The sequence below is a fragment of the Oncorhynchus masou genome, chromosome 11 (assembly GCF_036934945.1).
Source record: "Oncorhynchus masou masou isolate Uvic2021 chromosome 11, UVic_Omas_1.1, whole genome shotgun sequence".
In the NCBI taxonomy this organism is placed as follows: Eukaryota; Metazoa; Chordata; class Actinopteri; order Salmoniformes; family Salmonidae; genus Oncorhynchus; species Oncorhynchus masou.
In genome coordinates, this window is record NC_088222.1 from 21845760 (window position 1) to 21858547 (window position 12788).

At 43.7% G+C, this 12788-nt stretch overlaps 1 protein-coding gene across 1 annotated transcript; it reads left to right on the top strand.

Annotated features, from left to right (window-relative positions):
• Positions 1–1720: 1720 nt before the first annotated feature.
• LOC135547926 (glial cell line-derived neurotrophic factor-like) lies at positions 1721–9540 on the top strand. Its single transcript, XM_064977135.1, has 2 exons — positions 1721–1947; positions 5539–9540. The coding sequence occupies exons 1-2, from the start codon at positions 1743–1745 to the stop codon at positions 6099–6101; spliced, it is 768 nt and encodes a 255-aa protein (XP_064833207.1). The 5' UTR covers positions 1721–1742; the 3' UTR covers positions 6102–9540.
• The last annotated feature ends 3248 nt before the right edge of the window (positions 9541–12788 follow it).

Here is a 12788-nt window from a genome sequence, read left to right on the forward strand (position 1 = left end):
CTTTAAACGCATCGGATGAACGCATCGGATATATGTGATCAGATACAAGTTTACAGTCTGAATATATCCTTTGGATACAACTAGGGCTGATTCTGACGCACCACGGAACGTTAAATGCATCGCTGTGTGTTGGATTTTAATACTGATACCAATTGCAGGTCTGCAAGGGCCAGATTTAAGGTAAGCACAGTACATTCACAGTTTTTGGTTGTTCAGTAGTATTGAGTAATTTAGATGCATGTGTGTAGGCTGTCGTATGCCTATGATATTGATACATTCATTTTGAGGCTATTGGACATTCTGAATGTCTAGCCTACAAAATACAAAAAAGCATTCATCAATTATTATCTTCGAAAGGACAAATGCATCAAACGTGTAAAAAAAAGGGCCGTTATATAATAGCATATACACACTATGCACTAGCTGTGTATAAAAAAATCGGTGTTAGCTGCACAATTGGAAGCAATTGGAAGCAATTTATTTAATGCATGAAGCCTATTAAAATGGACAAACTTTAGCTGCAGACAATGCTCAATTAATTAACAAGAGTCCAGGTAATAATTAATTGGCCAGGGATTCACCATCTGGCGAATTCATGTCAACATTTGGGCTTGTGTAACCTTTCTGCTGGACAGTAGCCAACGCGCTATGCATGGTGTCCATAAACACATTTTGGAGTAAAGACGCACCCTACGCCTGTGGCGGCCACCTATTTCAGTAACACGCACTCAGAAATTCTCTCTGAAATAGGTTTACAATTAGTTGTAATCGAGGTGTTGTTTGGGCCAGAATGGAAATTCATAGACATGCAGAAATATCTTGGCACAAAAACAATCATTTGTATCATGCAGAAGCTATGGAGGTCCCTAAAGTAATAGGATAGTCATGTATTAAATTATATTAATAGATTATATCTAGTCTATTTAAACCTAAATACCAATGTGGTAACAGTTTATAGTTACATATAGTGTTTATAACCTTCTAGACATATTTGACCTTTAAATTGAAAAATATCAAATTTGATCAAATGTAAATAATGCTCTCTGAAGTTTGTTAATTTGGAACCCCAGTTAGCCAACAAAACGTCATACAAATAACTACAGGTAACTGGCAAAATAAACACCAACATAAAGTTTCTTAGGGCGTTGGGCCACCACCAGCGAGAACAGCTTCAATGCACTTCGGCATAGAATCTACAAGTGTCTGGAACTCTATCGGAGACCTCAATTCTTCCACGGGAAATTCCATCATTTGGTGTTTTATTGACCATGGAGGAAAACGCTGTCATAGGCGCTGCTTCAGAATCTCCCATAAGTATTCAATTGGGTTGAGATCTGGTGTCTGAGACGGCCATGGCATATGATTTACATTGTTTTTATGCTCATCAAACTATTCAGGGACCTCTTGTGCCGTGTGGATAGAGGCCGTTGTTATCCTATGGGGGCGTAGCCATGGTAGCCACAATAATGGCCTGCCCAGCATTTTTATACATTTTATCAACTTGTAATATTTTCCAGTTCTCGCTATTGAAAGATGACCAAACCAACCCCCTATTGAAAGATGACCAAACCAACCCCCTATTGAAAGATGACCAAACCAACCCCCTTTTGGCACTGTGTCTACAGCCTACACATATCCGTAGTTCAATCCAATTCGGAAATGTTTGATTATTGTAAAGTAGGATCCAACTCACACATCCGTCTCGTTTTCTTGCAGATTCCTTCATAGGAACTGAGTCTAAGATGAAGTTATGGGATGTTTTGGCCACGTGTTTGTTGCTCCTGAGCTCCGTCTCCACACGCCCCCTTTACCAAAACCTTCAGCCTGCCAAACGAGCTCACTACTCGGATTGGCATAGTGATTCTCTGTCCCCGTCTGTGGAGGAACCAGAGCCAGAGTTCCAGTCAGAGTCTCACAGTCTGCAAGAGATTTCCATGGAAGAAAAATGTAAGTCAAGATTCTGATACATTGTTTTTTCACCTACTGAAGCTTCAAACATACTTTCTTCTGCATAAGATCAGACCGTCTTCAGGAAAATTATAATTTCTTATAGAAATTAAAAGTTGCTTAAAGTTGCTTGATGAGACTCTGTTGCAAAACCATAGCATTAATGTGACTGCAGTACTCAGTCCTCAACTGGTTCTCAGTTTCTTGATGTGAATATGGGTTTAAAGAGGGTGACACACCATACATTAAGCATACCATGTATTGGTTGGTACTCAGTGTGTTCAAATTGCCTGATTACCAAAACAAACGTGCTACATTCAGTCCAAACAGAGAGGATACATATCTGTTTGCCATGGCCATAGGTTGCCATGTGTTACATATTGCACCAGGGGTGCTCCCCTGGTAAGAACAGGCTCTCTGGGGTTACACTTGCTTTTTGGTGGGTAAAGTCTTGCAAGCTACTGCCTTTTGCTATGAACCACATAGCAAGGCATGCTTATCCCAAATAAAGGGACAGCAGTCAATGTAATTGATGCCTGATAGTGTGAAGCGCCCTTGAACAGAGGCCAGACCAGTCATTGATGAATCCTGCTGAGTGCCTGTTTCAGAGGAGGAGCAGTAGTTTGTCTAACAGCAGGTTTGAGCAGCCTTCTCTGCTGCTGTGGGCAGCGTCACGCTGGGGTCAAAACATCCATGCGGCAGAAGGAGCAAGAAATAGTGACTGCAGCACCTCAGTCCTAAACAGAGTTGAGCACTGACATTCCTACTGCCTTGTTTATCTTCAACCCTGCCTCTCTGGGACTGCGGTATTTGTGCCCTCTCCCTGTCAGGAAAACAAAGCACCCCTCCCCCCCCAACCAAGTTACAGTAGAGGAACCGCATAACAGATGCCGATCACAGGAGAAAGAATGGACTATATGGAGTAAGAAGCAACAAGGGAAAGCTCAATATTGTATTTATGTTCATTTTAGCAGCTGCGAGGGCGAGGAATTCAATTTGTTTAAAAGAGCATGAACCTGTCTTTTCTTTACACAGTATAAGCTGTAGATGAGACATGGAACATTTCGACCAGAGAAATGTTTCCCCTCACCTCATATTCAGTTAGCGGCGGTGAGTGACATCCCTTCGGCCTGTTCTGTAACTTAAGACCGTTAACAATGCATCAAGGTGTAAACAACCCTGGAACTCAACGGGAGGGTTTGGCCTTTTGTTTCAGTTGCAATGTCTGTGGTAAGCGATGACTCTTGTACCCATTCCAAGTCATCTTTGGAGGCAAGTGTCTCTGCAGCTGATCCACAGCCTCTAGAGATACTTGTTTCTGCAGGACAGAAAACATGTGGCTACTGGAGCATGCACAACTAGGCTAGGAAACGGAGGAAGTTGTTAATAGTAAATAATATTTTGGGCCCTGTCGGATCCTTGTCAGGACTTCACTTGGGTCTCAGTGGAGCTTTACACCGGCAGGCTTCAGAGCTGATCTCTAAATTATAAAAACATGATTCTAGAGAACGTTTCAAACAGGTGCATGGGAGAGCCAGGCGTTTCTGTATTTTGGGCGGTTTTGCTGCAGAACACTTCACCTGTCTGTCAGCTAACATAGAATAGTACCTCCCCCTGTCTGTCAGCTGGCATAGAATAGTACCTACCCCTGTCTGTCTGCTAACATAGAATAGTACCTCCCCCTGTCTGTCAGCTGGCATAGAATAGTACCTACCCCTGTCTGTCTGCTAACATAGAATAGTACCTACCCCTGTCTGTCAGCTGGCATAGAATAGTACCTACCCCTGTCTGTCAGCTGGCATAGAATAGTACCTACCCCTGTCTGTCAGCTAACATAGAATAGTACCTACCCCTGTCTGTCAGCTGGCATAGAATAGTACCTACCCCTGTCTGTCTGCTAACATAGAATAGTACCTACCCCTGTCTGTCTGCTAACATAGAATAGTACCGACCCCTGTCTGTCAGCTAACATAGAATAGTACCTACCCCTGTCTGTCAGCTGGCATAGAATAGTACCTACCCCTGTCTGTCAGCTGGCATAGAATAGTACCTACCCCTGTCTGTCAGCTAATATAGAATAGTACCTACCCCTGTCTGTCTGCTAACATAGAATAGTACCTACCCCTGTCTGTCAGCTGGCATAGAATAGTACCTACCCCTGTCTGTGAGCTGGCATAGAATAGTACATACCCCTGTCTGTCTGCTCTATAGTGTATCAGCTGATAGACACACAATAGGAGGTGTCTAAATCAAAAAGGCACAGGGTGTCTAAACAGATTGGCCCCTGGCTCACCCGATACGGCCCAATCAGCTTTGGACCTGGGTGGATCAGATTACCTGTTCCCTCGTAGTGGGACAGGTGAGACAGGTGACACCCACCACCATAGAAAGGCTGGGTTACTGACACCTCCACCTGCCAGACAGACACACTACAGAACCTGTCTGGATGCCCTGTGCCCACCACACACAGGCCAGTCAACTGAGGCCTGGAGTAAACATGTCAAGGCCAGCATAGCCCCTCTACTAACATTTACATTTTACATTTAAGTCATTTAGCAGACGCTCTTACCTCCATCGACCAAATACGCAGATGCACAAACATACAAACATAAAAACGTCATACACCTGATTGCTGTTGGGTAATAGTGCCATACTAATTGAGTCATTTCACAATAATGTTTTCTGTGATCTTCTGAGTGGGTTACAAGATGCTCATGCGCTGTGGAGCAGGAGGGGGTTTACACTATAATAGAATCAACATGTATTACATAAGGATCAGGACTCTCTGGGTCTCTTCTTGTTCCCCTCTGCAGAGGGCAGAGGGCTCCCTGCATGTTTTGAATTTGAAGCAGAATAGGTGCTCTGAGAGATCTGCTCTAACTCAATGTCACATTCCATATGATTCCCTTCTGGAGGTGCTGTAACCTCTGATTCAATGTTTTAAAAGGGAAAGAGAAGGATGTCCATTCCAAGACCTATAACTAAGATCAGAGTCATATTTAGAGAAGACTCGTGCCAATACGGTTTGTGTCTGAATGTTCTGAGAGCGCCACTTTCTCCTCCATAGCCGTAGCTAAGTGATAATTGATGTTGTACTGTTTATCTCTGATAGTTTCAAAACCTATGAAGATGTCCAGTGAAAGCAGATATACAATTTGTTGACACCACAACACAGTACAGACTTGGAGACACATTATCCCGAATGCCAATCAATACAAACGTCTGTTAAATTCGCTACTCTGTTTTGCTTGTTTGCAGCGGGTCATTTCGTAGGGAACTGTCAGAGACACTGACATATTGTTACATCACCAACATGGCGATAATAAAACCTGGCTGAACTCTTAATATATGGCTTTGCCTAAAATGAGGAAGACTAAAACAATCCTCTGTATGGCACTGTCAGCTGTAACAGTTATCGAAGCATTGCTACTTTGTCATGGAGATGCTCAATATTGATTTAACATTCAAATTGTTGTCATTACTATTTTTACTTCTATTGTTTATTACGACTCTATGTGTTGTCATTTTATTGCATTGAATTCACTATTGCATTATCAGTCATTTCCTCTTTGCATCCTCTCTCTCTTAAAGATGACATCACAGGCCCATATCCGGACCAGTTTGAGGATGTAATGGATTTTATCAAGGCTACCATTGGCAGACTGAGAAGATCATCAGAGCCCGCCGGCGGCTCAAGGGGAAGGAGGGAGCAGAGAGAGCAGGGGAGACAGAGAGGAGCAGCAAACATAGACCGAAGAAGGGGTGGGAGAGGAGGGCGTGGGGAGAAGAAGGGTCGGGGGCGAGGGGGCAAAGGGAGGAGCAGTGAAAGAGGGGAGCAGCGGATGAAGCCCGTTGAAGGCCGTGGCTGCTTGCTAAAAGAGGTCCATCTCAACGTCACAGACTTAGGGTTGGGCTACCGGACCAAAGAGGAGCTGATCTTCCGGTACTGCAGCGGCCCTTGTTCAGATGCAGAGACCAACTATGACAAGATCCTCAACAACCTCACCCACAACAAGAAGCTGGTCAAGGACACACCCTCCCGCACCTGCTGTCGACCAATCACGTTTGACGATGATCTGTCATTCCTGGATGACAACAACGAGGACTACCACATTCTGCGGAAGCATTCCGCCCGCAAATGTGGCTGTGTCTGACTCTGGGAGAGACGAATGAAAGAAAGGCTGACAGACAGACAGAAAGGAGAAGGAGCAGTAACATAAAGCCTCTCAGAGGCTGGTACTGCCTCTTGGAATGAAGGAACACATGGGAAAAGAAGGGAACATGAGACGGATACTGTCCACTCCAGTGGTGTCTTAGGAACCATGGACAGTATTAGCATGTCCTGTGTCCCACTCCAGAGAGGCTGCTGTGGGGTGAACAGGGATGGTGTGGTCCCCAAACCTCCAGTAATTAGGCTAATTTAGAGCCCAGATCAGGTCACAGTGGAGAAGGGACTCCTCTATGCTATAATTACATAGAATTTTAATTACTTAGAAATTCAGCGTAACGGTCTTTAAAAGAGACGTTGTCAATTCAGCTCAGTATTCACTTCATGATTGGATCACGTTCTTGGACGCCTACAGGGGATACGCTCTCATTTCCCTGTGGAACCATGCTGTTACACTCACAGGCTTGCCTGCAATGGAGCTGCTGAGACGGAATCAGAGGAATTCAGGATATTGTTCCTCAAAAACGTCTGTTTTTCCGTAGTCGGATCATGAGGCATACAGTGAGAGCAGAACTCTTCTTGACAAGTATTTCCAGCTGCAGTCCAGAGTGTTCTGGTTTCACTGCACAGACTGGAGCTTAACGTTTACATTCACAATGAACGAGGGAACCTGTTGACTGGTTTAGTCCTATAGCAAAGAGACAGTCTGGTACGACACATCGATGTAAAATCCAATTTATTTACAATATATATATATACACACAAGATGTATTTATTAAGATTGAATTAACTTATTGTTATTTATTGCAGTCCATTTTATGAAAGAAATGTTTGTTTTTCTTATTTATTTGAGCTCTGTTTTGTCCCGGATGGTACCAATGTGGAGCATGTGTTTTCTAAGTAGAATCAGATTGTGCTGAAACAACCGGATTCAAGGTGCAGCCATAACTAATCAAACTCATCCTTCAGTTTCAAAATTCTGTACAAAGTCTGTAATCCATGGTAGTTCATCCTAAACCCACTGCCGATTCCAAAACATCATAGATTTATGAGAATAACAGAAGCTATCGATTTAGAGAGGGGGCGCAGAAAGGAAGAGACAGGGTGGAGCGGACCAATTCCAACCTTTTTCAAAACTTACAAATCTTATCTCTGCTTTCGATCCTTTTGAATGATGCCAGGTTTGAGCGTCTTTGACAGTGTTCCTCATTTGTCACTAATGGAAAGCAGAGAGGGCTGAGCAGCCTGGGACGTTAGGGGCTGAGGGCCTGGGAGACACCAGTCAGCTGCTCCTCACTCCTCACGCTAACCAAGTAGATGGGTAAACAAGACTACTGCCAAAATCATGGCATGCCATTATCGGTTTACAAAGGAACATACAAAGCCTGCATTCATTGTTTATTTTCTAGGCATAAAGTCGTACTGCCAGTGGTTATCCCGGAGCGCTGCGTAGCTTTCTTTACAATGATACTCTCCACATTATTTCAAGACATCCTCTTTTTTTATAGACGAATAACAAAATGACCTCATTGCTAGAGAAGTGGTGCAGGACAGGTTGGATATGGCCAGCCTTCAGGCCCACTGCTTTCAATTCACTTACATTCTCTTTCTATCACACCATTTGCAAAGTAATGTGTTACTAAACTCTTTACAAAATGCTACATAACAGCTAGCCAGGAGTGATGGTAGCACAGAAAATCTCTGATATCATAGAAGCAGTCAGTAAAAACCTTGACGCTTGACTGTGGAAAAGGGACCCACTGACCTTTGGCCATCACAGTGCAGTGCAGAAGGTGATGGTATGCATGTACACTTGGCTGCCAGGGTCTGTTACCCTCAACCCTTCAGTCTGGTCCTGGCTCTACACCAAGTCTGGGCAAAAACCTCGTAGTGGTTACTGTCCCAGTAGGCTTTATCGTTCTGTGGTCTCTGCTTTGACAGGCATACAGGTTTTTCTTACTGATCTGGGGTTTGTTTGAAAACAATCCTCTAACATGCAGCTTAGCCCACTACTCCCACTGGAACACCAGTGCTTAAGACCATTTAAGGGCGATCTAGGCTCTGCCTCTCTTAGCCAAATCGACATGCACTCCCCTACAAATTTATTTGGACAGTGAAGCTTAAACTTTTCATTTGGGTCTATACTCCAGCATTTTCACTTTGAGATCAAATACTTCATATGAGGTGACGGAATGTCACCTTTTATTTTAGGGTATTTTCCAACATTCTGTTTATCTGTTTAAAAATGTAAGCTCTATGAATCTAGTCCCCCCATTTGAAGGTGTCAAATATTTGTACAGAATCACACACGTGTATTAAAGTGGTCAGAAATGTTGTATTTGGTCCCATATTCCTAGCACACAATGATAAAGTTAGAGATATGAAGGTCATACCTCCAAGACATGCTGACCTCTCATCTTTACCATAATCCATAATCATTGCTAGGAACCACATTAATGCAGAAGTGTTCCCGAAACACATTATATTCTTATTTACAATAAAAGTGACTCCAAAATTACACAATACATGATTTACTATTGGGAAAAACATCATCCGTAACATAACCAAAACAAACTGCAAATGCATCCAACAACTTTGTAGAGTCACAGGCTTGATAGGAATATGGGAACAAATACTACACTTTTGACTACTTTAATACACGACAAGTGAAAATATACAGAATATCACAAAAGTGAGCACACCCCTCACAGTTTTGTAAATATTTGAGTATATCTTTTCATGTGACAACACTGAAGAAATGACACTTTGCTACAATGTAAAGTAGTGAGTGTACAGCTTGTATAACAGTGTAAATTTGCTGTCCCCTCAAAATAACTCAACACACAGCCATTAATGTCTAAACCGCTGGCAACAAAAGTGAGTACACCCCTAGGTGAAAATGTCCAAATTGGGCCCAAAGTGTCAATATTTTGTGTGGCCACCATCATTTTCCAGCACTGCCTTAACCCTCTTGGGCATGGAGTTCACCAGAGCTTCAACAAGTTGCCACTGGAGTCCTCTTCCACGACGACATCACAGAGCTGGTGGGTGTTAGAGACCTTGCACTCCTCCACCTTCCGTTTGACGATGCCCCACAGATGCTCAATAGGGTTTAGGTCTGGAGACATGCTTGGCCAGTCCATCACCTTTACCCTCAGCTTCTTTAGCAAGGCAGTGGTCGTCTTGGAGTTGTGTTTGGGGTTGTTATCATGTTGGAATACTGCCCTGCGGCCCAGTCTCCGAAGGGAGGGGATTGTGCTCTGCTTCAGTATGTCACAGTACATGTTGGCATTCACGGTTCCCTCAATGAACTGGAGCTCCCCAGTGCCGGCAGCACTCATGCAGCCCCAGACCATGACACTCCCACCACCATGCTTGACTGTAGGTAAGACACACTTGTCTTTGTACTCCTCACCTGGTTGCCGCCACACATGCTTGACACCATCTGAACCAAATAGGTTTATCTTGGTCTCATCAGACCACAGGACATGGTTCCAGTAATCCATGTCCTTAGTCTGCTTGTCTTCAGCAAACTGTTTGCGGGCTTTCTTGTGCATCATCTTTAGACAAGGCTTCCTTCTGGGATGACAGCCATGCAGACCAATTTGATGCAGTGTACGGCGTATGGTCTGAGCACTGGCAGGCTGACCCCCCACCCCTTCAACCTCTGCAGCAATGCTGGCAGCACTCATGTGTCTATTTCCCAAAGACAACCTCTGGATATGAAGCTGAGCACATGCACTCAACTTCTTTGGTCGACCATGGCGAGGCCTGTTCTGTGTGGAACCTGTCCAGTTAAACCGCTGTATGGTCTTAGCCACCGTGCTGCAGCTCAGTTTCAGCAATCTTCTTATAGCCCATCTTTATGTAGAGCAACAATTCTTTTTTTCAGATCCTCAGAGAGTTCTTTGCCATGAGGTGCCATGTTGAACTTCCAGTGACCAGTCAGTATGAGGGAGTGTGAGAGCGATGACACCAAATTTAACACACCTGCTCCCCATTCACACCTGAGACCTTGTAACACTAACGAGTCACATGACACCAGGGAGGGAATATGGCTAATTTTCACTTAGGGGTGTACTCACTTTTGTTGCCAGCAGTTTAGACATTAATGGCTGTGTGTTGAGTTATTTTGAGGGGACAGCAAATTTACACTGTTATACAAGCGGTACACTCACTACTTTACATTGTAGCAAAGTGTCCTTTCTTCAGTGTTGTCACATGAAAAAATATAATCAAATATTAACAAAAATGTGAGGTATGTACTCACTTTTGTGATATACTGTATATCTTCAAGTGTGGGGGGGGGGGACTACTTACAAAGTAATTTCATTTCTAAACGGTAAAACAGATATGTATGAATATACCCTCAAATAAAAGGTGACATTTTGCACTCTCACCTCATCTGAAACGTTTGATCTCAAATCCCAAATGCTGGAGTATAGGGACAAATGTACAGATTATTTAGATTCACTGTCCAAATAAATACGTAAGGAAGTGTACGTCTTAAGACCAGACAGTACAACAAAAAGAGAGACAGACAGTGTTTGTGACATCACTGAAGGGGAGAGAGGGGAGCACAGTGTGAGCATTATACAGCATACAGTATACACTCACCCAAAACAACTACTAAACAGAAGGGAACACTAACAGAGAATTATTTAAGAGCATAATATTACTGCGATGCCTTTGTCCCATTATCATAGAGAGGAGCTTCTGATGGAAACAGAGAGAGAGAGCCCCAGGACCTGATGAAGGACATGGATTACGGACCAGAGTATATGTGCTCACCCAACTGCATCCAAGACAGCTTTAGTCTCATAATCCACCCTGCACACAGAACAAAACACGGCTTCAAGCTGAAATTTAGGCCCAATGGGGTGGCAGGGTAGCCTAGTGGTTAGAGCATTGGACTAGCAGCCAAAATGGTTGCAAGTTCAAATCCCTGAGCTGACAAAGTAAAAATCTGTCATTCTGCCCCTGAACAGAAAGTTAACCCACTGTTCTTAGGTCATCATTGAAAATAAGAGTTTGTTCTTAACTGACTTGCCTAGTTAAATAAAATAAAAAATACAGTCAGAGAAAAATCTACCTTTTTATCACAGCACACTTTTCATTTTGACCATCTTCCCCTTTAATATCAGATTTCTGTGTAAGTCTTCTGGAGACAACCTAGCAGCCTCTTGGGCCCTTACCCTTCTGCACGATATTTTAAAGTGTGTGTGAACTAACTGACTGACCCCTCTGTCTTATGGTTGTTTGCTCAACAGTCGGTGATCTTTTCCTGTGTGTTCATAACTCCGGCAGTTATTCTGTGAAGATAAACATTCAAAGTGTACAAACACCAGGCAGGCAGAAAAAATTGCATTATTTGTTTTCAGACCTATGTTTGTGTCGTTATTGTCTCTGTGAAAGAAAAGGTGTAATGTCTCACTTGTTTTGTGTTACTGAACCAAAGCTCTAAACAAATTTTATTTTTGTACAATATTTTATAACTTTTTACAGAATTAAACTTGTTTCTATCAAAATGTTGTGCATCTGATTGCTGCTAAATACCAAATGCAGTGCGAGTTCTGAGGAATCCTATTGGTCGTTTATAAGAAAGGTCTTCCGTAACAAAGTACTCCATGTGTAGTCTCTCCCTGACAGACATTTGAGTGCAAATGTAATTCTCATGGTGGAATAACCTCATTCAGCACTTGAAGGGCAGATGTTAGGACAGTGGAGGTTTGAGGTTTTATAGAGAGGGTCAGGGCAGGGGAGGTTTGAGGTTTTATAGGGTAGGGTCAGGGCAGGGGAGGTTTGAGGTTTTATAGGGTAGGGCCAGGGCAGGGGAGGTTTGAGGTTTTATAGCATAGGGTCAGGGAAAGGGAGTTTTAAGGTTGTATAGAGAGGTCAGGTTAGGGGAGGTTTGAGGTTTTATAGGGTAGGGCCAGGGCAGGGGAGGTTTGAGGTTTTATAGGGTAGGGTCGGGGCAAGGGAGGTTTGAGGTTCTATAGTGTAGGGCCAGGGCAGGGGGGTTATAGAGAGTGTCAGGGCAGGGGAGGTTTGAGGTTCTACAGGGTAGGGTCGGGGCAAGGGAGGTTTGAGGTTTTATAGTGTAGGGCCAGGGCAGGTTTGAGATTTTATAGAGAGGGTCAGGGCAGGGGAGGTTTGAGGTTTTATAGGGTAGGGTCAGGGCAGGGGAGGTTTGAGATTTTATAGAGAGGGTCAGGGCAGGGGAGGTTTGAGATTTTATAGGAAGGGTCAGGGGAGGGGTGGTTGAGGGTTTTAGGTGTGTGTTAGGGGGTTGTAGGGATAGATTAGTGGGAGGAGAGGCTCACCAGTGCTTTGCTTCCTCCTGTTGTGTATTCCTGAATGCCAGGGCCAGGTCTGTATGGTAAACAAAAGCTTGCTGGAAAGCGACACCATGCTGGAAATCGAGGCACTCAAGGAAAATGTTTCCACCGCACAGAGAAGATGTGTAAACACTGATGAGAAAATGGCACAGGCGGCGTGAGTCAGTCAATTTCTGCCAGTGTGTATACACCTCAAGGTGGTTTTATGTACCTTGGTTTTTCCAGTGGATAAAAGGAAAGCCCTGATTATCTACCCACAGCTGTCCATCAAGCTGTGTGAGGATGATGACTTCAGGCCTGGACCATCGGCAGAGCACATTTCTTTAGTCCAAAAC

Bases quoted from the DNA above. Each gene is read 5' to 3' on its own strand.
- LOC135547926 (XM_064977135.1), top strand. From the start codon at position 1,743: ATGAAGTTATGGGATGTTTTGGCCACGTGTTTGTTGCTCCTGAGCTCC. The intron at 1,948-5,538 runs GTAAGTCAAGAT...TCTCTCTTAAAG, and splicing joins GATTTCCATGGAAGAAAAAT to ATGACATCACAGGCCCATAT.